General features: G+C 37.7%; 2 protein-coding genes across 2 annotated transcripts in view; one reads left to right on the forward strand and one right to left on the reverse strand.

The window, feature by feature from the left end:
* The window catches only part of LOC134741985 (T-box transcription factor TBX6-like), a 38,397-nt gene extending 18,516 nt beyond the window's left edge, over positions 1-19,881 (forward strand). Inside the window, exons 3-5 of the mRNA XM_063674891.1 lie at positions 7,806-8,073; positions 15,358-15,498; positions 19,104-19,881. Coding sequence (XP_063530961.1) covers positions 7,806-8,073; positions 15,358-15,498; positions 19,104-19,577 — 883 coding nt within the window. The 3' untranslated portion in view covers positions 19,578-19,881. The remainder of the gene's footprint in view (positions 1-7,805; positions 8,074-15,357; positions 15,499-19,103) is intronic.
* Positions 19,882-23,830: 3,949 nt separating this feature from the next.
* Positions 23,831-25,388, reverse strand: LOC134741984 (ankyrin repeat and MYND domain-containing protein 2). Its single transcript, XM_063674890.1, has 2 exons — positions 25,096-25,388; positions 23,831-25,008 (listed from the first exon to the last, which is right to left on the reverse strand). Exons 1-2 carry the CDS (start codon positions 25,291-25,293, stop codon positions 24,031-24,033), a joined length of 1,176 nt encoding a protein of 391 aa, XP_063530960.1. The 5' UTR covers positions 25,294-25,388; the 3' UTR covers positions 23,831-24,030.
* Positions 25,389-27,094: the final 1,706 nt, after the last annotated feature.

The raw sequence follows: 27,094 nt of genomic DNA on the forward strand, positions 1-27,094 counted from the left end.
AATAGGTTGGAAGGAATGTAATAGACGTGAACATGGTATTCATATGAAATAATCAATCTAAGTATTTATTGTATCGTGAATTGAAATTGACGTCACAATGTATTAGTCACTGTTTGAATAACGGTAAAAGTACTGAAAGTAATTACCTCTTTAAAATAGGTATCGGTATCTAAACGGGCCGTTGTCCGAACGTCAAAAGGCGCATAATAGCCTATAGATGGCGCAGATAAGCGCTTTGGCGGCGCTCTGTCAACTGATTTACCGCGCGCTTGTCGGCCCTTGCCCTCGCAATTTACGAGCAGCCCCGACCCGGCCGGCGCCGGCGCCTGTACTCAAGCGAAATTAACTTCGCACTTTTTACTCATCAAAATAAAGTAGCTCTTTAACCATCCATCATCGAGAGCTACTTGGATTAAATATAAATATGAAGCTTTATTAACCCAAAGCGCTTTAAATCAAAGAACCAATATTAATATTTAAGGCTATCACACTGATTGCCAGTATCGACTCGGCAGAATCAATAGGGGATAACATCAGAAGTTAATTAGGAGCGGCTTTATAATTTGCGACTGTAATACAATCTCGTTGCAATTAAACGCAAGTTTGTTGGCAAAAGCGCGCCGCGGTGATTAAAAATTTCCAATTTCACCTACGGCGGTGTGGGGGAGGCAGTAAATTTGGCGACGAGTAGCGCATAAACATGTCACAGGTGCGCGCCGCGGGCGTGCTTTGTCCCGTAATGTCCCAGCTCACACCCCGGCGCCGCCTCGGTCTCTCTGGCCTGATGTTCCCGCCGCTTACCTTCAGAGAACCAATAAATAGGATCTAGAGATCCGTAACAACTACTCTCGCACCTATACCGGTGTGTGCTTGAGGCGATTGCTCTGTAACCTCAGTGCTCCTGCCGCGTACAATGTCTTCCGACATGACACTAACGGGTAAACGGCCCGTCTCTTAGCATAATGCCCACATTCGATACTTCAACGCTCATTAGAATTCACTGACGCAAGCATTTACCTGTTTTTTAATTTATTATTTACCACCTGCAACCTGTCCGCAAAAACTGGCAGAAACTGCCGATAAAAAATATAATAAAACGTTTTTTTGTCGCGATCGTTATGATTGAAGGTGGTGTCGCTGATTTTAGACAAAGGACGACAGATAGAAGATGCCCATCAATATGCTAATACGGCGTTGCAGCGCTCGAGACTCGAGACGATTCCGAGACTTTTTTGTGGCCGCCCCTAAATTGGTTTATTTGTTTTGTTACGAGCATATTTCTTTAAAAGTGTAGTTTGTTTGGTTTGCGGAGGCGCTCGAGCGCATATGGAGCTTGTATCTTACAAATATAAAACATTATGGAAGCATTTTAAAAGCGGTTAAGTTTTTTATGCGCGAATATACCTATTGACTGTCAATTTTGACATCCGCGTCTTAACAGGATATTTGGAAGTGAATTAACATAGTACTTTTATCCGAACCGCCTCTGGTGTGTAGTGGAGCATTGTGATCGTTTTAGCTGATTCATCGACAACATCAGTTCCGTCCTGGCTAACAACCCACTTAGCTGAAACAACAATGACGGGGTCTGCCGCGGGCAATATCAATTTGTGGTTGCGCGGGCGCAGGCGCTGCCCGTAATAGTATTGTCATGCGCGCGTTTAGCCGCTCACACTGCCCATTACTATAGCTGCACGCGAGGCATCAATTAACACATAAGATTACTTTTTTTTTTACCCACCACCGCAAAAACTAGCGTTTATCCACACACCACACTACCACCATTTGCAGACAATGTTGAATTGTTGACATTACATCTCGTTTACGATTCAATGTCACGCGATTATAATTGATAAGCTATGTACCCGTAGCTACAAAGCTTCTTATGGTTTCGCGGTAGGACAAAAAGCAAGGGTCGAGTCGTGGGCTCGTGGGATCAACGCGCCGGCCGCCGATTCACACGGCCCGCTCTCACAGGGTTAGTGAACAATTTGGCACTTCCAGGTGTCCAATTTTTTATCAGCTCGGAGCATGTAAGAGTATTTGCTCAGCCTCACATCTGGGTGGACGAAAAAACTGGCCGGACTTCTCGTATGAGCGCTAATGAGCGAGGGTTATACTGGATATATGCATTCTTATGTTTTGGCTCTCGAGAATTGGAGAGTTTGTTTATCTTTGGAGTTACAGCCCGTAGTGTAAATGAAGCAGATGTCGTGGGACGTGGGACAAAGCCGGGGTTGTCGCGTTAACGATCGCCTGTTCCTTCACATTGAACTTAACGATAAAAAGACCATGAAATTAGCAGTAAAGATAACTGGCATGGGGTAGGTTAGGAGGAAACGGGCGGTGATGACTTGACGAGTAACGCAACAAAGATTCTACTAACCTACTGCTGCTTGTTAATTGTCTCGTAAATCTTAAGTTTTTAAACATTTTTCTAACGGTAGATAGGAAAGTTTCAAAGTAATCAAATGAAAGGCTAAGGAGAAGCACACAGGTTATTAGTCTTAACATGTTAATATATATTGTTAATTGCGAACCTGTTTTTGTTTAAAAGTTTAACAAACTTAAGTCACCAAGACCAAAAATTTAATTTTCTCTAATATCAGATTTTGACAGATTTTTTATTTATTTTTTACTAATATAAATTTGAGTTCGCATCATCCACGGCTAGAAGTGGTTTTTGCCGGTTTTCGAGTGCGGATGTTACAGCCGCGGCGGATGTGGCGGTTACGGCTAGGGTTGTTCGCGCCTCTGTGCGGCAATTGGCAGGTTGTTACCGATTTACGACCCACTCTTAAGTTTATTCATCGTTGCGGTGGTCCTATTGTTCGGCATACTCTGTGGCCACCGCCCGCGACGGCCGGCCCATTCAATTTTAATTTGACTTAACTTCTATCCTTCGCTATCTTGTTGGTTAGGCAATAAGTAAGAGCGAGAGAATAAAACGGTCTAAAGGATAGGTTTATTGTTTTAAAACTGTAAATCAAAGATTATTTATAATCTGGCAATTTAATAGTGGATTTTTTAATAGCCGTAGCCGTAGGTATAGGCAACAGTTGCATTAATACTACTCTACCTAACTAAATACTTATACGTAAATAAAAACTTTGAAATACCTACAAATAATATAAATATGGAGAAAGTACGTTTCTTTCTTGTCCGCTTTTCAATGCTAATAATATGTATATTTCATTAAAGACCATTATAAGGATAAAAAAACTTGGTACCTAAAGACAAATTAAAGCGTGTTAGCAGACACCTAAAATGTCGTAGGTAAATAACACTTGACGAGTTATTGTAATAAAAAATGGCTATTAAGTATAATTTTGGACAAATGTGTCATTTCATAATTCATTGCATTTCCATTACGTCGGATACTACCAATAAGTTATATAAATGTCATTACAAAAGTAGATAGTTGGTCTATCTATAATTAAAACGATATTAAATGGGAAACTACTTACCTAGATGCCTTTTATCGGTTTCTTTTTATGTATCTGCTAGCTGTTGTCCGCGACTTCGTACGCGTGGATTTGTATGTTGGTGGTTATATATTTTACATGAGCATAGAACATTATGCAGCAAAAGATATCAATAGGGATGGTTAATAATTTGTTAATAATTATACAACACATGAAATTTGTCTTTCACAAAGTACGAAGATTGAAGCCCCTGACTGAAAAAAAAATATTCTTGATATAATCCCTCTCAACACATAGATTTTCAAGTCCACTATTTAAAAAAAATTTTCGCTCCCGATGCAAACTTTATTAATACAAACTTTTCAAACACGGTGCAATCAGTTTTCGTCTATTTTAATATAATGCCCTTTTACCTAGTTTCATGTTCCTAGCTTAAACGAAAACTTGATAACTTTTTTTGTAATATTTTACAATGCCTTTCTAAGAAATTTCAAGGCATTTGTAATGAATTCAAACTTTTAACCCCTTTTTAACCCTTTTAGGGGATGAATATTTAAAAACGCTTAAATTACTCTTCTTGTATTCTAATAATATGCCTTTATACAAAGGCTGAAGTCCTGTACTCAAAAGAGATTTGATCTCCATACAAACTTATAACCTCTTTTTTACCACCTTGGGGGATGAATTTTCAAAAATGCTGAAATAAGTGTTCTACCCTTTTAATTAAATATCTTTCTACCAAGGTACCTAGCTTAAAATAAAATTAGGACCCCAACAAATTTTCAACCCCTTTTTAACCACTTTACGGGATGAATTTTTAAAAGCGCTAAAATTACTTTTCTTGTATTCTAATATTATACCTTTGTACAAAGATTCAAGTCCCGCACTCAAAGAAATGTTTGACCTTCAGACAAACTTTCAACCCCCTTTTCACCACCTTGGGGATGAATTTTCAAAAACGCTTAAATCAGTTTTCTACTTTTAATGATATACCTTTTTACGAAGTTTCTAATTCCTAGCTTAAAATAAAATTTGAACCCTATAGGGTTTGTATACAAACTTTCAACCCCTTTAAGGGGTGAATCTTTAAAATCGCTTAAATTATTGTTCCTCTATTCTAATAATATACCTTTATACAAAGATTCAAGTCCCGCACTCAATAAAATGTTTGATCTCCATACAAACTTTCAACCCCCTTTTCACCACCTTGGGGGATGAATTTTTAAAAACGCTGAAATTAGTTTTCTTGTTTTTTAATATAATACCTTTTCGCAGTTTCAAGTTCCTAGCTTATAATAAAATTTGAACACCAAGACAAAATTTCATCCCCTTTTTAACCCCCGTAAGGTTTAAATTTCCAAAAACGTCGAAATATTTTTTTTTGTAAGCCGCTATTATGCCTTTCTAAGAAGTTTCAAAGCATTTGTAATGGTTTCAAACTTTCAACCCCTTTTTCACCACCTTAGGGGATGATTTTTTAAAAACACTGAAATCACTTTTCTTATATTTTAATAATATGCCTTTATACGAAGTTTCAGGTCCCGCACTCAAAAAAATTTTTAATCTCCATACAAACTTTCAACCCCTTTTTCACCACCTTAGGGGATGAATTTTGAAAAACCCCTTCTTAGTAGATACTAACGTCATAAAAGCTACCTATTAAGAAAAATTCAGCTCTCTAGGTCCAACGGTTTGGGCTGGTCGTTGATTTAAGTGAGTCAGTCAGTCAGTCAGGACTTTTACGTTTATATATATAAATAAATAAGTAGTGCACAGACCAAGGTCTTCCAATGTTAGGTACAAATAAATTCGGGTACCAAAACATGAGCTATTTAAATTATGTCTCGTAACTAATACTTTATAGCTGTTGGAATTCCTTGTATAAATAAATAAATAAGAAACAACAGTCACTGTTTCTATTAATACCTGTGAAGTACCTACCTGATGAAACTGTTTCTATACCATTAAAATCTTCATACCCTCCACAGACATTTCAAATTCTTATCATTCTAGCATAACATTCACAACTTAAACTTTATTATATGTCTTACAAGGTAGCTTTTAGAATAAATAATTGATTTTGATACACGTTTGAGGCGACGATATTCAATCGTCACTTTGTCGGCGCCTTCAAAGATGTCCCTATCTGTACCGATAGTGCGTACGGTAGCCAGGGATTTGTCGATGTACGGTCAACAGAAAAGGCGTCGACGCACACTTTGCATTGAACACATATTTGTAAAAGTGACATGTTTGGGGCGATCTGTAAATATTGTCTGTGTAAGATGGTAGACACCAAACGTCTACCGAGGTATGAGTACCACAACTTTGCGGTTTTGATTATTGAGGAACAATGTATTTAATTTCTTGTGTTTAATATCATTATTGACTTTGTGGCAAATGATTCATACATAATTAGAGGAAAACGAATTGCCTTCATAAATGAATAATGAGACCAATTTCTACTTCTAATTTGGTCACCGTGATTTAATTCTTCTTTTAAAGCTCGTGTTTATAAATTTCCATAATTGTCTAATATAACTCCTATTACAACTATTTTGCATTAAGATCCAGCAATAAAACTTAGAGCAAGCCAAGCATTTATTGGTGCTCTGATTGCTAAGTGCTTGTCGCTACTTTGATACGTAAGGCAGTAGCGGGCATCGTAAACTCTTAATGGAGGCTAATTCAGGTTGTTAATTGAGCTTCGGCTGTTATCAGTGGCCTGCATTAGCGGTAGCTCTGTGTTAAGTCGCTTACCAAGTCTCAGACGATCATTCATCGTTATAAACCACTATAAAGTGTAACCTCAAGATCATTAACAACTTTCCGTCAAAGACCACTGTTAGACTGGTTGACGTGATGCTAAATTTGGCTTACGCTTGGTGTGGAATGAAATTACAGCCTTGGCCCCCGGGGGCGACTGATAACGGCGTTATGACTGATGGAGGCTGCGTTTTTGGGAATGCGTGAAGGTTCTTATGAAATGTAGATAATTTTGTATTATTGAGGGTTAGATTAGGGTTATTGGATTGAGTGTTGGGTTCGGTTAATGTATCTGCTGAGTAGTTTGGTACTTTTTAATCGAAGTAAAAAAGGTTTGTTTTTGTTTGAACTTACATAAGCCAACCAGCGGTTTTTAAATAGAAAACTTTGAAATAGAACGTCCTATTTATTTAATATTAGGTATTAACCAAAGCCAGTCACAAAAACAGAACATGTTAGGGAAATATATACAGTGTAAACTCTATATAGCGATACTCAAGGGACCGGACGTTTTTTGACGCTATAGAGAGTTTTCGTTATATAGAGAGAAATTAATATTTATTTTATTTTATTTATTATTCCTTATAATTAACACTTACAGTCAAGCTACACATGTTAAAAGGAGTGACATTATATTAAAGTAAAGCAGCTATAGGCAATTCATGTCGACGTTATAGGAAGTGAATCGTTATATCGAGTGACGTTATATGGAGTTGACACTTTGAAAGAGATATAAAATTTGACAACCTACAATTCTACTCCACCATAAACTAAATTTGATTGATTAAATCGACCAATATTTACAGCACCATTTAAAAGCATAAATAATGCAAAATCCGCAAAGCTAAGCTTTAGGCACCGCTAATCAGTCGTGGGCGGTCAGCGATAAGGCAGGCGCCAGATGCATCCCGTTTACGACCAGTCGCTTAGCTGAATAACAGGTGCCAAAAGCTACTTTACCGACACTTTACACGTATCACACGCTTTATAATCACGATAAAACCATTGTCCAATAGGAAATTTGTTATCACCTTCTTTGTCTCGATTTCGTGAATTGGAATTTATGGTTTCTTTGTTTGTGAATTAAGTTGGACGGTGTTATGCAGGACAGATGCTTTGTCAACACTAGAGGGCCTCCCACGCTCGCACGCTCCAAAGTAGTGCTTTGATTGCTTGTGTTAGTCATCTTGGACGACACAACTGTCGCTCTTGACAAACAACAGAGATGTCATAAAATTGACGCTTGTGTTCACAACTTGAGACACCAGACAAGTTTTTTTATCCTTAAGAGTCTGATGTATATTTTTATGGAGTAATCTTGAGCCATTTGTCAATATGTACTAGAAATGTGAAGAACTTACTTTAAGAATAATGTTTTACACTGACCTATATTATACAAAAATAAAAATACTTTAATATTTCTTATGACACTTGATGATTGCCTAAAATTTATTCGAACTAAAGTTGGACACTGTCTATAGTTCAACTATAAGGACTTATATCTGCTAGAACTAAAAAAGTGCTAAATGCTACAGTGCTAATAGTACCGAAGTATAATTTCTTTGATGAATTATGCATATAAAACTGTAACCTAAATAATCAATCTTGTTACAGCCGCATGTTCCCCTCCCTTCGCATCTCCCTGGGCGGGCTGGACCCTCGTGAAGAATACTGCGTTCTCCTCGAGCTCACGCTGGTTGGTCGTCGGCGCTGGCGCTGGGCGGGCGGCGCGTGGGCCGAAGCGGGCGGGGCGGAGCCCCAGTCTCCCAGGAGACTCATGCTGCACCCTGATTCCCCTGCACCTGGGCACCACTGGACCGCCAATCCTGTCAGTTTTAGTAAGCTCAAGCTGACAAACAACACTATGGATGCCCAGGGACATGTAAGTTTTTATACCTATTATTTAAGTTTCTGGTAAAATAAGTAATATCCATGTAATATCTGATCATGAGTCAAAAACGCATGGAGAGTCCATGCCATCTCCGGAGTATACCTATTCAGACAACCAAATAATTCCCTAGAATCCAGCTGAAAAAGGGTAAAATACTTAAGTAGCTCGAAACTCTTTTTTATCATTTTTGCCAGTACGTATTTGAAACCCATTACAGCATTTAGTTCAGTTCAGTTCAGTTTATTTATTGGTAAAAAATATTTTACAGGTCACACAGGTACATTTGAAATACGACAGTTTTATACAATTAAATATGATAGATAACATACATTCAAATATATATTAACATTAGACTTCTTTGTAGTTAATAGACGCTGCCCTGCATTTGTCATCCAATTATTTTAACTACCTTCCTGTGCAAGCCTACATAATCACTGTAGTCATCTGCGACACTATGTTGCCTAGCGCAAGCCCCGAGATAACGCTAATGATTGGCAACTGGAATGCCGGATATTGGTAATCTCATCTATTGTCTACTGATAGGTCAGATAGTTAAATGACTAGAGTGACGAGTGAAAACAAAAAGGCTCATATGTGCCTTACTTCAATATCTACTATACCTAGTCTCAGTTAGTTAGGGGAGAAACTGTTGGCTAAAAGAAACAGTAACACTTTTTTTTATCACGAAACAAACCAATTACTCATATGAAGTTTAGAATAATCTTATAACCTGTCATATAATTCTAAACAAAGTATTTGTATGTAGCACGAACTTTATACTCTTGACTCTACCATATAATGATCTTAGTTCGATTATGTTATTTCACGTTTCTTTTGTTTTCAATCATACTTAATCAAAAACGATTCTAAATAAAGCACTCAATAAAGTCCAAACTAAAAGCGAATCAACTATATCAAAACAAAATCGATAACAAGAAATCTATAGACAAGAACCGATTCTTACATCCGAGCTCGTGACTGTAGTAAGTAACTTACGTAGGCACCTCTACATAACTTTTCAAAGGCAACGCCTCCTATACAGGTCTTCATAACCAACTGACATAACTACAACAAACACACAATCAAATTCCGACTACATAACAAGCGCTAAAAGTCGTATTTCGTTTAACGTCTTACACGCTTGGTATCGTATGTATCATGCTAGGTATACAGTTACCGCTGCCGCCGCTGCGTTAACATCGCAAGTTAAACTTTAGTTCATTCAGATAAGGTTGTTATTTCTTTGATTTTAAGGCTTCGCCGCAGGAGTCTCAGCCGTACAAAGGAAAGTTTAAGTGTTTCGTCAGCGTACAAATGCGCTGAAAGGCATTGTATCGCATTGTGCGCTTGCGGCTGTTTGCGCGGGCGCGGTGTTTGGACAACGCGGTTCACGCCTCGGATGCCTCGATTAATGATACCCTTGTGTGCTCAGCTCAATTCCATTTTATAATGCTTGTAGAAACTGTGAGAAAAGGTAACAATTTTATGGTTGTGCTAATCATCTGTAAGTTAACACAGTTATTCAATCTAACCTAAGACAAGGATGGTTGCATCTAATCGTCTATCACGATTAAAGCGCACGTTAAATTTTATTTCATGGACCGTTCAAAAAATCAAAACCAATCCACTAGTTGTGGTGGGTGTAACCGGCCCATCATGATCAGTAAAATGAATATTACTTAATTATTTGGTTAATTGTTTGTTATCCTTCCAAAAACAACCTTCAAATTTCACCCTGACCCAAATCATAATCAATCCAAATATAGGAACAGTCAGCTATCACAACAAATCTCGTGTGATATATATCGTGTTATACAACACAGGGTAAATCGGTATGGTTCGCTGCGCGTGCGTCGGGGCGGTCGCGCGTGAAACGGTCTGCGAAGTCTTGGACATTGAAAAACTACTGTCCATTTTTTTAAAGTATCATGATATTCATGATGAGTTTGTAACATAAAAAAAACAGTTATAGGGAACTCTATATTTAAATAAGTTGTATAAAGTCAATTCAACCATTGACTCAAATTATTTTATTTCAGTTTGCATATTTTGTATTTTGCAATAAGTCTTTGAACTAGACATGAGAAGCTTACATAATTATTTATTTATTTATTTTATTAACTATGTACTAAGCCATCGATATCGGTATTGGTATCGGTATCGCCGATTATTTACTTCTAAAACCGGTATCGGTACCTATCGTATCGGCATAATCATGTATTTATCGTTACATCCCTAATATTCACGTAGACAGGCCTTCAATCGCCACATTACAATATCATAGCGCTACAAACTAAAAAAATCTACACACCGCTACAATTTCAGCTTCAACAAATACCATAATAGCATATAATTACGTGTAAGCAGTAATCTTCAGGCGGCTTCTTTGTAACCGTTCCCATGCAACTCTAATTCACTCGCCTCCACTCTTAGACTACTAAGAACAGTGTCTATTTTGGGTTAACTTAAAGGTGCAACAGTTACTATACTATTGTGTTCATTTACGGGAGCCAAGTCGTTCTTGCAGAAATACTCGCCTGGGTGACTGCGCACTTGAGGATCGCCACCTGCGATAATGCTCCCGTGCTTTGTTTACCCTTTTTGCAAGTTTTTTAGGGGTACAAAGGATAAGCCGCGGTCTCAGGGCTTAGATACAGTCAAGAGTGTAGGTGGGAATTAAATTGAGGTTTTTGTCGGTTCATATCAAGGGTGCTGTGCGATGTGAAGGATAAAGATGGTAACATTTTCCTGAACTTATACATTTTAAACTTTTGAACACGCAATGCACTTTCAAATTAAATTTGAAACATTAAAATAACCATACAATTATGACCAATCAAAACACATTATAGGAGGACTCTTAACTAATCCTAAGTCCTAATAGGTACTAGTACAAATTACCTCTAATGAAATTGTACTATTGATTCAAATTTCAAGTTGCTTTTGTTTTGTTTCGTTCTATTTTAAAACAAAACAAATTCACTTCTATTTTCTAATACCACTGATTCAAATTTGACTATCAATTTTCTTTGTATGGTGGGCCGCTAGAAAACACAATTTGAGGAAAATTATAGGCACTGTTTTTTCTTTTGTTTCAATTTTTTGTCATTTTTTGCGCAGTCTTTTGTTACGTTGTAGTTTCAAGTATCGCTTACAAAATACTTTTACTCGATTCTTTTAACATTAGCATTACTAATTATGAAACGGATTAGTATAATCTCGGTTAACTAAAGGCATATACGGCGAAAGGGTTTAACTAATACCCGACTATAGATTTGTAAGTGAGAACTAGTGGTTAACTAATTGTGGTGATTTGTGTAAGAAAGTTCTCGAATAGTTTACGTAACTACCTGTTAGGGCGCTTTTGAATTCGGGATTGTAGATGTGGTGTTAAGTTGACTGTCGGGTAAAGATTAGGGATAAGAGTATAACCGGCTGTTCCAATAGAATAAATATATAATAATAAAAACACTATAATTTAAACAATTATCAGGAGTATGTATAAATTAATTTTCGTCATAAAACTAAGCAAAAATATACTTTCCTATAATAACCAAAATTTTTTTTCTGTATCCGTGTCTCACGAGTAAAAATATGGTCTGTAAGTACAACTTAAATATAAAAAAGTTATAAATAATTATAACTAATAAACTATTTACATAAATATAAAAGATTATGATCATGTTACAACTTACAAAAGTTGACCAAAGAACTTGAGATACATACTTACATTCTACATAATATATACCTACACTTCACCCGCTTTAGCTATACTTCTGCTGCGAACTGTACCCACACAAGGAAATTATATCCTAACTTTCTGAAACAGTTACCTGGTTTAAAACTTAATGTTTATGCATTAAGTATAAATCTAAAAGGTGTAACGAAAACTTGGCTTAACTATAGGTAACATATACCTACCTATGCATAACAAATTCATAAGTCTATCGTAGCACCGATCACTTCAGCGGGGGTTGCGCGGCCAGATATCCGGTAACCCTTATCTAATTAATCTTGTAACGATGGGTTTTTATCGTGCATATGTCAACCTTCCGTGTCGCGACACGTGTAAATGGTGCGTTTTATCTAACCTAAACGGCGCCACTGTTTGGTTTTTATTCAAGTTTTTGCGATGGAGAATTTATATGTAGAATTATATAAAAAAGTCAGTTATTTTTTTCATTGTGTCAGTTACTTTTTTACCTGCTTAAAAATGAGGTAAAATTACATACTTAAGATATAATATATTTTCCTTCATAGGAAGAAACGACGAAAGTTGAAGTTAGGTTAAATATATATTATGTACAGTCAGCAATTTGCTTAGCACCTTTGCATACAAACTTCTGTGTAGGGCTGGCGGGGGGAGGGGGTCACTTTTCTCTGCAGCTGATGTAGGAAAGGTATAATTTTTAAATAGTAGGTAATTTAATTTAAGGTTCCTACTTTACTTTGGTATAGTATTTGTATGGTACCTATATATTGTTTAGAAAGGATAGATAGTCAGCATAGGTAGTTTATTTTCACGCAAAATCTCAAATAACTGACCCGATAGCTGGCGTCGATCCTGAAAAAACTGCGCTACGCAAACACATGTCACGTTTATGCTATGCTTGCTTGCAGATAAAGCCGTCTAGACACGGGCTAATTGCGGCGCGTTTTTGTGCACAAGTGTGCGCCTGCGACTCTTTGCGACGCCTACGCGATAAAAAGCCATTTGTGACGCCCACGAGCTATGACACTGCATTGTCTTACTACAGTGATATCGATGTTTTTCATCAATAAATTATAATAGTTATAGTTGAAAGGCTTTCGAAAGTAATTTTACGGTTTATCTTTTCGCTAAGGCACCTACTTTCATTTTACGTTGCGTATGTCGTTGGCATTGGCATTTAGCGATTTCCTTGCATCAATTTGTCGATCACGTTTTTGTCGGGATGCTTTTTAAAACAGGAATTTTGTCAAGAATAATCGAGTAGTTCAAAAACACAAAGTAAGTACTTACAATGTACTCAATGCAGTCGGAAAGCGATAGTTGAAACAAAAGGTTGCCAGACTCGAAAAAAGCAAGTATTCAATCGCGCCGCGGGGCTCCATGCTGTTTTTAGCGATTTATTAATTTCATGCCTCGCATTGTTACATGCCTTCACACCGTTTCAATTTTACTCAGAAGATATGAACATTTTATTATGTGCGAAAAAAATACGTGAAAAATTAGAAAAATGCGGAAGCGAAATGTTATGGATTTATAATAAATAGATAAATAAAAAAAATAAAAATGCTATTTATTTAGGTATCAACCCATTACATTAAGAATAATTATTATTATTAATCTAATTTATACATTCTAATCTATATTAAATTTTACTATTCTAAACTAAACTAATTATTACCTAATCTAACGCTAAGGTAACTGCAGATATTAACGACCCCCTTAAGGCAATTTTGGAATCGACCATAGTTTTTAAACATACAGAATGCCCTCAAATATACTTTTCCATTTTTATATGCTAATATTATGTTTATAAAACGTAATTACTAAGTTGCCTGTTTTATGGATGTACATAATTGAAAATTTACCTCTTATGTAATTTAAAAAAGGTTCCCACCAAATGAGACATTTAGATATGTTTACAAAGTAGGTTTCATTTATATTCTATATGTAAATACTTAAATAGTTCCTCATTTATAACTTAATTTTATTTTTATAGCTGAGTAGGTCGATTAATACGTAACAGTTTTATTTCCCACCGTTTTCCACACATGACTTGATATCATGCTGACACGACCAAATGATAGGAATTTCGAGGATTTCAAAAAACTACAAAATCAAATGTATCAATCTGAACGATTCTGTATCACTGATTCGATCAGTTTGATCGAAGACTCGTCCATGTGATGGACGAGCTACCGGAGGCGGCGAAACTTTTGTATGTCTGTCAATCTGTCTGTCGGGACGAATTGATTCAGCTAGACGTGGGTTTTATTTGCTTCAAATTGAATAGGAGAATGGCTCACACTTAATAAAGTACCATAATACTTACGTATACTCATCAAATATATACTACTTAATACCCTTCATCTTAATAGTTACTCGTATCTATAATTTTACTTCAGTAATTATTTACCCTTGGTACTCTTGGCAGGTATTATTGTACCTACTTCAACTTTTCGAATCAACGCAAAACTTAAAAACAAGCACTTATCTAAAAAAATCAGCAGCATCCACTGAAACCATTTAAAACAATTGAAAACCCTTTTGGCTCTTGAATGCACTCGACCGGCTCCTACTCAGGTAGCGAATTGTCAAGCAGTGCCGTGGATACAGACTTGGGCTGTTGTTGACCGAACCGAAAGACGAGTAAACCAGCGTAACTGGGCCTCGAGAACCTCAACAGCTGTATGCTTGATAATCATACTTAAACTGGCTCCATGTTTGACATAATGGGTTGGGTTGGATCAAGTGATGGGAACGAGTCACAAGAAGACAGACGTCGCGACATCTGACGCCGATGTGTATTACGGGCCTTTTTATTAACTGTTTGCATGGTTTTTGGGTTTGCTAAGTAGTTTGTTTGTACATATTTTACACCGGTATTTGTATGAAAGTGTTATCAGCAAATTCAGAACTGTTATCAATTTACAATATTTACATGCAGGGCGAATTTACACACGTATATGTATTGCTGCATTTTAATAAATTTATGATTCAGAATATCTGCCAAATTAAACCAGTTTGACAGCACTGGCTTCCCTCGAATGCGGCTGACCACCTTATGAAACATTGATTGCTCCTAGGAAATATATTGCTGAGAAAATTTTAACTTTACCTCTACAACGTGTGAATAGCTCTAATTAGTCATTTTAAACTTTCAGCTGGGTTCAAATAGGTTGTCAAATTTCCGTTGAATGATAGTTATTTTCTTGTTATTTTTTATAAAAGTCCTTTACATCAGTTTTGCGTCATTTTAACGGTAAAAAGGATGATAAATCAGGCTTATTTTTTGTTTTTTCTTGGCATAGGCACTCAAATGGGTAGGGTAAGGTATATTTGCATCGGTTTGCACAGGCAGCCAGTATTAGCCAAAGGAAAGTTGGATTAAGGGTACTCATTCATTTCAACATTCGATATTATCTTGTTTTTGTTTATCAACAGTTACTCTCTTAATTAATTTGAATGCTAACGAAAACATGCTATAGGTACCTACCAAGTTCCTGAAGTTGAATCTCTCCACTTTTCCATCTTTCTATATTTCAACATCTTCTCCCTTGCCACAGATGGTGCTGACCTCGATGCATAAGTACCGCCCGCGGGTGGTGGTCGTGCGCGCTCGCGACGCCGCCGCCCTGGCGTGGGGCGCGCCGCACGCCGCCTTCTCCTTTCCTGAGACCGAGTTCATTGCTGTCACTGCTTATCAGGTTTGTTTATTCCTCCCTTGCCACAGTGCTGATCTCGATGTACAAGTACCGCCCGCGGTGGTGGTGGGGTGGCGCGCGCGCGCGACTCCGCCGCCCTGGCGTGGAGTGGAGCGCTATCTCCTTCCCTGAGACCGAGTTCATTGCTGTCACTGCTTTTGCTTATCAGGAATATCAGGTTGGTATTTACTTTGATTTATATCTACTAAGCTTTAATAAAAAACCGGACAAGTGCGAGTCGGACTCGCCCACCGAGGGTTCCGTACTTTTTAGTATTTGTTGTTATAGCGGCAACAGAAATACATTATCTGTGAAAATTTTAACTGCCTAGCTATCACCGTTGATGATATACAGCCTGGTGACAGACAGACAGACGGACAGAGGAGTCTTAGTAATAGGGTCCCGTTTTTACCCTTTGGGTACGGAACCCTAAAAATTGTCTGCAGTAACAGCCCAGAAACTTAAACCTGTATATCGGCGGTAACTCTGCGCCGATTTTGACAAAGTGTGAAAGTGCAATAATAAATGTCATATTTTCATAGAAATTTGAGATTTACACTTTGTCATTGCAGCTTGGTCCGATTCATATCTAATCTTTGCATCGACTCGCCATATGAAATTGCTTAAATGGTGAAATTAAAACTTATTATCCTCAATAAAAACATGATTTAGCTGAAATGCCATAAAATTTTGCTAATAGTTATATGATCATGAGATCATGATACCTTCCTAGGTAAAATGCAAATTTGCGATGAAGGGAAACCCCAGTTATATGAACACACGTCTTGCTTCCCCGAATACTCACTCCATTTCCTGGAACGATTGATGATTCGCACTTATGTTTTTTTTTTCGAAAGGAGGCGCCAATGCTTTTACTGACGAGCCAGAAAAAAAATGCCACAGATAAAAACATGGTTCCGATTGCCACTCGAACGGTCATTGTGTATTTAGGAAAACAAAAACCGACTAATTTACTTTTTGACCGTCCACTTTGTAGGTCGCATTATCTGATTTTGTAATTGTGTTCAAATGCGTGAATTCCACAATAGAGAACAGTTAGTCCTATCCTAACAATTCTTGGAGATGATAGGAATGCCGCTATTCCTTTGGAACGCATATAGTTTGCTAATCCCACAAACATTTGGTGGTCCAATTTTTGTAATCCTTACCTAACTAAGGTACTTTATCCTTCTCTTAGTATTGTTTTATCCTTTGTACCTACTTTATAACCTCTTCTTTTTTTTATCAGTTCCTTATTCTAGAAGGTTCAACAAGACAAATAATGTAATGAATATGATATACAATATTTGACAATATGGAACCCCTGGTGATATTAACAATATCAACTGGAGTACGTACCTAATAAATAAATTTAAGTATCTGTAACACCCTGTTATACAGGATTAAGCTTTATTTCACGTTCATGAATTTTAATCCGATTTATTCGATACTTCAATAAACGTGTATTTATCTAGTTAGTTTGGGCACATTCGCCCCCTGCTGTTTGTTTTGATACCACAAAGGCTGGGCAGTGTACTGTTGCGTAATCCTCGGTACGTAATTAGGTCGCGGCGTCTTTGCACTAGCGGCGCCTTTCAAGCTGACTGCAGCGAGGCGCGAACGCTTTCCCGCGCCTATTTACACACCCAAGCACCCGCCACACGAACCTTAAACCATTTTAATAAGGACTAAAATTGAAGGATATCACATTGGAAAGTTTCGGCAGCTTTGTGGGATTATCCTGGATTGGGTAACGGGACCGGACAATGCCAGCAGCGTATCATTGCGCATTATCCCCGGACAGACGGACGCCCGCCGGCTAAAGCATTGTTGCGAATTACTAGCGAATTAGAATACTGCTTTTGTAGCCGCCGACACCGGCGTAACTAGGTGGCGCACCGCTTCAATTATACCCCGACAATTAGAAAAAAGTAGATAGACCGCGTTTTCGCAGCCCCTAAATCAATCGCCGCATACTTAAGTTTCTTTAAACAAAGCAAATTTGCTTAAAGCCCTAATTACACAGAAAAAAACTGGCGACAGTCGCCAATATGTGAAGCCGTCACGCAAAAAGTGAAAACGCCTGGCGTGTTTGTCGCGTGACGTCACGGGCGACAGGGCGGGCCAGGGGCGGCGCCGTGCTAACAAACCCTCCAAATTTGAAAGTCTGGTAAAGCTGTAGTGCCTCAAGCTTTTAGCATTCATTTTTATCTCAGCGGGTGCATTATCGGCGACGGTGAGCGTTGGCGCCGCCTTATCAAGTCATGTAAACATCGTTAGAAGACTTCGCATGCGCCCAGACTGTTTGCGGTCCGGATTTCGCTAAGATAACTCGTAACCACAGTGGGGAATTTCGTAGGTCAGGATTTTAGAAAGTAAACACTATGGCAATTATCGCTCTGTCAACTAATTTTAGTTTTTAATGTTTAAACGTCAGCAAGAGCGAATGCGTTATTTTTAAGGTCAAGGGTAAATGCCCGCCAGCGTTTCCATCGGTTAAATTGAATGGGCAACCGCTAAACATCGTTAACCAATTTAAATACCTAGGACATTTGGTGAACGCTGACCTTAAGGATGATGCCGATATTGAGCGCGAGCGCAGAGCGTTGTCCGTCAAAGCGAATGTGATAGCCCGCAGGGTTGCTCAGTGCTCTAAAGAAGTCAAAATCTGTTTGTTCAGAGCCTACTGTACGAGTTTCTACACAAGCAGCCTGTGGGCGGACTATACGTATAAACGGTACAACGCTCTGCGCGTTCAATATAACAACGCGTACAGGGTGCTGATGGGGCTGCCCAGATTCTGTAGCGCGTCAGGGATGTTCGCGGAAGCGCGGGTAGACTGCTTCTACACCACGATGCGCAAACGAGCCACATCCCTGGTGCGCAGAGTACGGGCCAGCACCAACAGCATCCTGACCATGATTGCGGACAGGGTGGATAGCCTATATATAAATAACTGCTGCATGATTCATGTGCGCAGGAATAGGTAAGTGGGCAGATTTTCTTTAAACTGGTTTTTGAGAAAATCTGCTTACTTATTTATTTTAGAAACTAGAATTTTATATAGTTAGCTAGTCAGTAAATAATTATGTATATACTAACATTAGCCTTAAGATAAAACTGTCACTAACCCAAATTGATCCAAGTTGGTCCTTAATAAATGAATTTATTATTTTATTATTTAAATATTGCGCAAACTATTTAACAAGAGTAGCTTCCAAGGATCAGGTTTCGCAGTAGGCGAGTTGCGCCGGCGCCTTAGCTAATTGGGCTGTCGCCACGCCACGCTATGCCACATGTGACAATTATCCCTTACAAGCTATTAGGGATGCATGCGGAAACGGATGTTTAAATTGCATTCTCGAGATAAGAAAGTTTCCGAGTGACTAAACCGTTACGGCGGATATCAATGTTTGATAGACGCTAAATTATGACAGCGTATAATTAATTATTAAATTTCTACAACCAATTATACAATCTTATTTTAATTTAAAAGCGCACGCTCGCAATTCTACAATAGAGATAGCAATTAAAACGATTGACAGAAACAAATGACTTTAATTCCCTGTCTGCAACAGAATTGTAACGCTCTTTTTCTTTGTCCACAGAACGACCGCATAACTAAGTTGAAGATTGACAACAATCCGTTCGCAAAAGGCTTCAGGGCGTGCGGCCAGTCCAAATGCAAGAGAAAGAACATCGACACCGATGGGACGGAGAATACAGAGTCCACTGAGGCTAAAAGAGCATGCTCTGACGCAGCGTCTTCATGTTCGGAAGAAGGAAGCTTGCGCTCCGCTTCCCCTCGATCGCCGCCTCTCGTGGAGTCTCCCGCTCCGCTAATCGCTCCGCCTGAGAACATTACGCCGCCTCCGCCTTTCTGCCTTCCAGAACTGCCCTATTTAGGACATATGCACATGCCTATGTCCCTAGGTCTCTGGCCGGGACCCATGGCAGGCTTCGGCTGGGCGCCCGCGCTTCCCCCTCCCCCGCCCGCGGTGCCGTCACCCCCCGTGCCTGCACCCGCGCCCTGCCGCAGAGTCAAGAGTTTTACAATAAGCGCTCTATTAGGCGAAGGGTGATTCATATTCATATCACCATTTGACTTGGTGCTAGTATAAGCTCGACGGGCATTATTTGCAATAAATACTTAAATTGTAGATATTGTTGATAGAAAGTTTTACGTTTGATTAACGTGAGTTCAGAATTACCTCGTAGGTTTTAATTGAGAAATACTATATTTTGTTGTGATAACAGTGCCTTGTATAAATTGTCTAATTATTTATGGTTAGATGTTAATATGATTGATCTTTAGTAAGTGAAATGTATCTGAAGATAAATATCTTCTTAGATTAGTGTTAGTATTACAATAACTGGCCAACATGATTTTTTTTTACATAAATTACATTTTACTGAAATGAACCAGTGAATTGAGTGAAAATCTAAATCTTGTATCTAGAAAATCAAATCCAACTTTTATTTATAATATAGGAACTTAAGTAGTAACAATGTAGGTATACATTGAAATAATTATTTCATATTGTGAAAAAGTTAAAAAGTGTAACCTACTCAATAAAGAAGTAATTAAAATTTTAATTATACAGTGTGGAAAAAATGAATGGGCCCTGGAGGGAAAGTGCCATAAAACCTTAGGTTAGCTCATTTTACTTAAAGGAAACATTCTTTTATTTAAAAAAAAGAAACAAAACCGCATTCAGATTTTTTCAAATTCGCTTGTCTTGCTTGGGAATCGAAACTAAAAATTCCTAAAAATAAACATTCGCTATGTCATTCTACTAGTCGATACAGTTAATGTTAATGATAACATTTCTCTAAAAAACATTATGTCCATAAAATCGAACATTATTACTAAAGAATATTTTTGACAAGCAAATTGAAAATAAAAGTTTCAATAAATAAATAAAAGAATGTTTCCTTTAAGATTAATGCAAATAAAAAAATCATTTATCTATATATAAATACAAATTTGATACTTTTATTTTTAGTTTTAATCGTGTGTCGATAGATGACAGTGAATTTACTGTAGCTACAAAATTTACTATGACAGTACCGCTCTATCCAATTATATTCTCTTTACTTTAAGTAAAATGAGCTAACTTAAGGTTTTAAGGTACTTTCCCTCCCAGGACCCAGTAATTTTTTCCACCCTGTACTCGTATATGCTCGATTTTATACCCACATGTAATACTTAATACCTAATAAAATAAATCATTATTGTTTTAATAAGTAGGTATAGAATATTATATAATAGACCTAATTTGTAAATATTTAGAGAATCCTATCATTAGCTTTTGTAGATTTTTACCATAAATATACCTATTATAGAAACCATGCTTTTGATTTTATTTCGATCTTAACGTCGGAACCTAGAGGTATACATATTTATAGGTAGGTACATACTGCTCTACAGCAGGTAGGTAACTAATACCCAGTACAGAGAGGTAAGTCCTAAGTGGTAGTAGTAGTAGTAGTGTATACTTACGTAAATTGTGTAATATTTGAGAACTATACAGCCAAAATAAATTAAAATGTGTCGCAGTAGCCATGAAATCTTTAGGAAAAATTAACGCTAAACAAATAAATCATTTTGACTTTTGATATTTTCATTGCATGGATTTGCAATGATAAAGTGGGGCGTTGGCAATCTCATCTTTTATGTAAAATGTATATGAAAATATGAAAAGTTAGGTTAGACGGCCTCTAAAGTTGTTGAAAAATTCAAATAGCAACCTGACAACCGTAATAAAATATGATAGATAACAATTAGCCTGGTATTTTGTAAATTTTTGACGAGAGGCATGAAAGGCAAAGAGTATAGTGGACTCGGGACACTAAAAGGATAAATAAATGTAGTTTCGATAATATTCTAGGCCTAGCACAGGAAGAGCGCGACAGTATCTCGCCCGCGGGACCCTCGCAACGCTCAAGAGTGCACTTTTCGAGCCACTCGCTACGCTCGTGGTTCAATTTTAGAATCTTTCTCTTGCTCGGGTACCAATATTAGCACGAGCGGTTAAACAACAACTGCCCCCTTGTAAATAACTATTATAGCCTATACCTAATTTATTCGTATATCCATACTTTCATACTAAAATTGTGTTTGTCTGTTACCTCTTCACGTTTAAACCGATGAACTGATTTAGTTGAAATTTGGCATAAAGATACATAGGGAAGGGAAAGGAAGGACATAGGATAGTTTTTAACCCAGAAATCATTATTTAAGGGGGTGAAAAGGCTAGAAATTTATATGGAGAATCAATAACCGCTGAACCGATTTAGATGATATTTGGTATGGATAAGTATGTAGTTTGAAATGTGGGAAGAGATATAGAATAGTTTTTATCCACGAAATCAACCGAAACCTACTACCACCAAATGTAAACCATGGATGCAATAAATAAATTATGAATTGGGGCCCACTGACTATCAGTCCGCCGGACGACATCGGCCTGTCAGTTGTCCGGAAATGTCAATTTTTTGTTCTAACTGACAGGCCAATATCGTCCGGCGGACTGATAGTCAGTGGGCCCCTTAAGGGTTTAAAAAGGGGGGTAAAACTGAAATAAATGTCATATGTCGTATATAGTAGTGTTTTGATGAAGCTATAAAAGTGTTACTGTCCTTCAGTACCTCATATCTATCTACCTATGTAAGGTCGAATTTTCGGCAATGATTAGGTGGGTCCTGAATTCGGCAGTTTTTGTTAGGTGGATCAGAGCTCAGTCAGCTTGGGGCATAGAGTAACTTATAATAGAGCGGTACTGTCATAGTAAATTTTGTAACCCCAGTAAATTCACTGCCATCTGTCGACACACTTTAAAACTAAAAATAAAGATTTATAAAAATACGATAAAATGTATTTAAATATGAATAAATGATTTTTTTTATTTGCATTAATTATTTTTATAATTTTGACCCATGTTCTGTCACTGATATGCGTTAAAATTGTTAAATAACAAACGAAACCGTCAACGCCATCTATACGACAGTTGGCCAAAACTAGTAGCGCCCTCTGAACGAGAATCAAATTTTCTTGATTTTCGAGGCAAGTTTTTTCCTTAGACTGTATCCATCTATTACGGAGTTATATCTATCTTTGGCTTGGGGAAACACTGCTCCAGACATTTAGGTAATTCCTAAAATGGCTAACAATGTGTGGTGTGAAGTGAAGTGCGTAAAAGAAGAATCAAAAGTGATAAGCGCGCTCGACGCGCGAAGTGGCAAATGTGCGAACTTTAATTTTTTATTATTATTTGATGTACCTGCAAATAACAATGTGGTTATCGTATATACCTACAGCCAATCTCATTTTTTATTTTTTGAAATAATAATAAAATAGAAAGAGGATATAATAAGATAGAGCGGTACTGTCATAGTAAATTTTGTAACCACAGTAAATTCACTGCCATCTATCGACATACTTTAAAACTAAAAATGAAGATTTATAAAAATACGTTAAAATGTATTTAAATATAGATAAAAGATTTTTTTATTTGCATTAATTATTTTTCCATGATTTTGACCCATGTTCTTTCACTGATATGCGTTAAAATTATAAATAACAAACAAAACCGTCAACGCCCTCTAAACGAGAGTAGGCCAAAACTAGTGGTAATCAAATTTTCATGATTTTCGAGGCACGTTTTTTCCGTAATTACTGATGACAATAAAATTTCTCACACTAGAAGTGCCATCTAGATTACAATTAAAGCGATAATACATCACACAGTTTTATAAGAATGTAAAGTACTGCGAAGTTGTCTTGGCTGTCGCTAGATGGCATGGCATGGCAAGAACAAACAAAATTATATGAAATAAGTACATATACTTTCTTTGGTTTACCCTTTTCGTTTATAAAACCGGCCAAGTGCGATCGGCCTCACGCACGGAGGGTTCCGTACCATTACGCAAAAAACTGGAAAAAATCATGTTTGCTGTATGGGAGCCCCACTTAAATATTTATTATATTGTTTTTAGTATTTGTTGTTATAGCGGCAACAGGAATACATCATCTCACATCTGTGAAAATTTTAACTGTCTAGCTATCACGTTTCATGAAATACAGCCTGGTGACAGACAGACAGACAGAGGAGTCTTAGTAATAGGGTCTTGTTTTTACCCCTTGGGTATGGAACCCTAATAGTCATTTTATATCCTCTGATTTAATATTACTGAATGCAGAGTTATTCAGAGTAGGTACGGATGAATATAATATTCAGCCTACATGTTGTTATAGTGTACCGTAGGTGACTCAATTTAATTTGTTTTGTTATTGTAATGGGATTGCGCAGAAAGGGATAAAAAATATATAATGTTGTTGGTAATGTAAATAAATTTAATTAACCACACATCACTTTCAGAAACATTTAAATACAACAAAATGGGAATTACAAGCTTAACTTAATATGTGTCAAGAAAATATTTATTATCGCCTAACAGTTATAGGTACATTTATTGATCTGGAATCACTTGACTTGGTGCATTACAATAATTTTACTACATTTACAATTAGCTCTATCCTGCTACGAGGTTTTGAAGCTCTGCACTTAACTCGCCAGCATCAATATTTACTTTAGCATTGGTTGTAGTGGGAGCACTGGATTCCCTGTTGCAGGCCTTTTTATGAACAAACCAGTGCATACGCTGGCACTCTCGATCACAGTATTGCACGGACTTGCATTTAGAACACTTTTTGGCTGGCTTCTCCTCACCACATGTACTGCAGTAGGGGATAGCGTCAACAAAGCCCCTTTGCCCGTTGATAGTGCAATTGATTACGGTCAATGCTGGAGGAGGGTCTTTGCTTGTCAACGAGGACACCATTTGGTGGAATGTTGTGCACTCTCTGTATGGGAACTCCCTAACACAATCCTTAAGGAATGTATCCATCAGGTCAAGAGAAATTCCATCTTTTCCTGGTTTCAAGAGTTTCTTAGCAAACACTTCGACAATATCATGCTTTTTCTCTTCTGCTGCCGGTTTCTGCTTGTCTCTGATGTTGTGTATTTCACGAACAATGTATGAGAGGTAGTGGTACTTAAATGCCATGACCTCATTGGTGTCACTGCCCCGAGTCATCTCCTTTTTGCACATTAGTTCTAAGACCTTACTGATTTTATCAGCATTTTCTAGAAGGCCAGGTATATGTTGTAGATTTAGGGCTAATCGCACAGGGTGAATATTGACTCCCAAGACAAATTTGTGAAGAGGATCTACCAAGAAGGGAGGTAAATAGGCTTCACTTTGCTGTCCTTGCGGCACAGAGAAGTAGGAAACTTCAGCGCGAGGCACGAAGTTGTTGATGGTGGCAACAGTGTGGTGGTTCCCTACGAATGCTGCCATTTGCGAGGCCGTGCGCCCCACGGAGTTAGTGGCGGTCGATTTAGCACCAGCGTCAAGTAGCAGCTTACAAACGTCAGAATTACCGGATAAGGCACCAAAATGCAGCGCTGTGTAGTTGTACTCGTGCTTTCCAGAATTTACGTCCGCGCCCTACAACGCATAAAATGGTTAATACAGACAGTAAAAAACGAGTTTCATACACGTTTCTCTCATTAAATCGTAGGTACATTAACTTACCCTATCGAGCAACAGTTGCACCATGTCCTTGTTACCCTTATAAGCGGCGTGTTGTAGTGCGGTCATGCCATTTTCGTCGAAGAAATCGACGTTCCCTTTATGTTGCGCCAAGGTATTCTTGAACAAATCTAAATCTCCTTGCGCGATAGCGTCAAAGATAGTTTTCTCAACGGAATTGTCTTCACCTTTTGGTTCCATATCGACTGACTAGTTGTTTAGCCAGAAAATCAATTGAAAATGATTAGGATTATTAGGAAGGATCAGCAAGCAACCTCAACCTCAAAGCAAGCATCTGTCACTGTCACTTTTTTTTACATTTATGGCCTGGATGCGAGTTTTATGTTGAGACGTATTTACGTTCTCTAACATGCAAGTTTGAGAAGACTTATTATATTTTTGGATACCTGGGTCCTGTTTTATAAAAGACTTTTAAGCTGTAATCGTAATCGTTCTTGTTATAATACATAGTAGGTCAAACCAAATTGTCAGTAAATAAAAACAAAAAAAATGCTCATCCTTTTCTTTCGGGTGCGACGCACCCATAAGTAAGAGCAAGAAAGCGATATCTCTTTCTCGCTCTTACTTATGGGGGCGTCGCACAATGCGGTACCTTGGTGCGGTGCGATGATGTGTTACGGCTATAAGAAAAACGGGACGACACTACAGTGTTGCCACTTTTTAATTTCTACTCTTTTTTTGTCAGACTGTATGTTTGAAATGAGACAGCCCTTTGACAAACTATAGTTGGTCAAGCAAATCTTGTCAGTAGAAAAAGGCGGCAAATTTAAAAAATGTAGGCGCGAAGGGTTATCGTCCCATAGAAAATTTGAATATCGCGCCGTTTTATACTGACAAGATTTGCTTGACCAACTAAATATGTACCTACTCTGGCAAACTCACTTTGACGGTATGGGAAAACAACCCTTCGTGCCTAATTTTTTTAATTTGCCGCCTTTTTCTACTGACGGAACTGGCTTGCAACAAAAATATGCATACATTTTTTTCCAAAAATGCATACATTTTTGTAAAAAAAAGTATAGGTACATATTTATGAACTAGACTGTACCTAGTCTATCTCACGCGCTTGAAACTGTCGCAGCGCACTAGTAGCCTAACAAAATTATAAAAGTGATGTTTGTACACACTTTAACGTTCCGTTATTATTCCATAAACATTATCTTAACCACGACATAATACAAACACCTTAAGTTTTCTACCCATAGCGATACGACCACAATAACGTTTTAAGGATTCTTTTTTATACTAAAATGATAGCTCAGGTAATGATGGTCGAAATACAAATTTTAAGTTTAAATTAATAGATACTCGATTTCTTTTTAAAACGTGCTTCACAAATAGTCTCCAATATAATAATTCAGTTGCCAAATAAATAATTGGTACTTGCCTTAATGGTCCGCGAGCCAGGCGAAAATTTCGTCAATCATCGCCTTCCTCGCGAAAACTCGTATAGTGGTTAACGGCTATTTAAGATGCACCCTAGTGGAAGTCAGCTGCCGCTCCGTTGGTGGGTTGAGGAATGGCAGCCACCGAAACACGTAAAAAAAAAAATGTTTTTAGTCATCGCCTTCCTCTTGATACTTTGTCAGATGGTAGTTTAGGTGCTATTGATAGTAAAACCAATCGTCAGCCGGTTGTATCGTGGTGGAAACATCGTCAGCTGGTCACATGAACTTGTAAAAAAAAAAAATGTTTTTAGTCATCGCCTTCCTCTTGATACTTTGTCAGATGGTAGTTTAGGTGCTATTGATAGTAAAACCAATCGTCAGCCGGTTGTATCGCGGTGGAAACACCGTCAGCTGGTCACATGAACTTGTAAAAAAAAAAAATGTTTTCAGTCATCGCCTTCCTCTTGATACTTTGTCAGATGGTAGTTTAGGTGCTATTGATAGTAAAACCAATCGTCAGCCGGTTGTATCGCGGTGGAAACACCGTCAGCTGGTCACATGAACTTGTAAAAAAAAAAATGTTTTCAGTCATC

This window comes from Cydia strobilella, chromosome 6, assembly GCF_947568885.1.
Source record: "Cydia strobilella chromosome 6, ilCydStro3.1, whole genome shotgun sequence".
Lineage (NCBI taxonomy): Eukaryota > Metazoa > Arthropoda > Insecta > Lepidoptera > Tortricidae > Cydia > Cydia strobilella.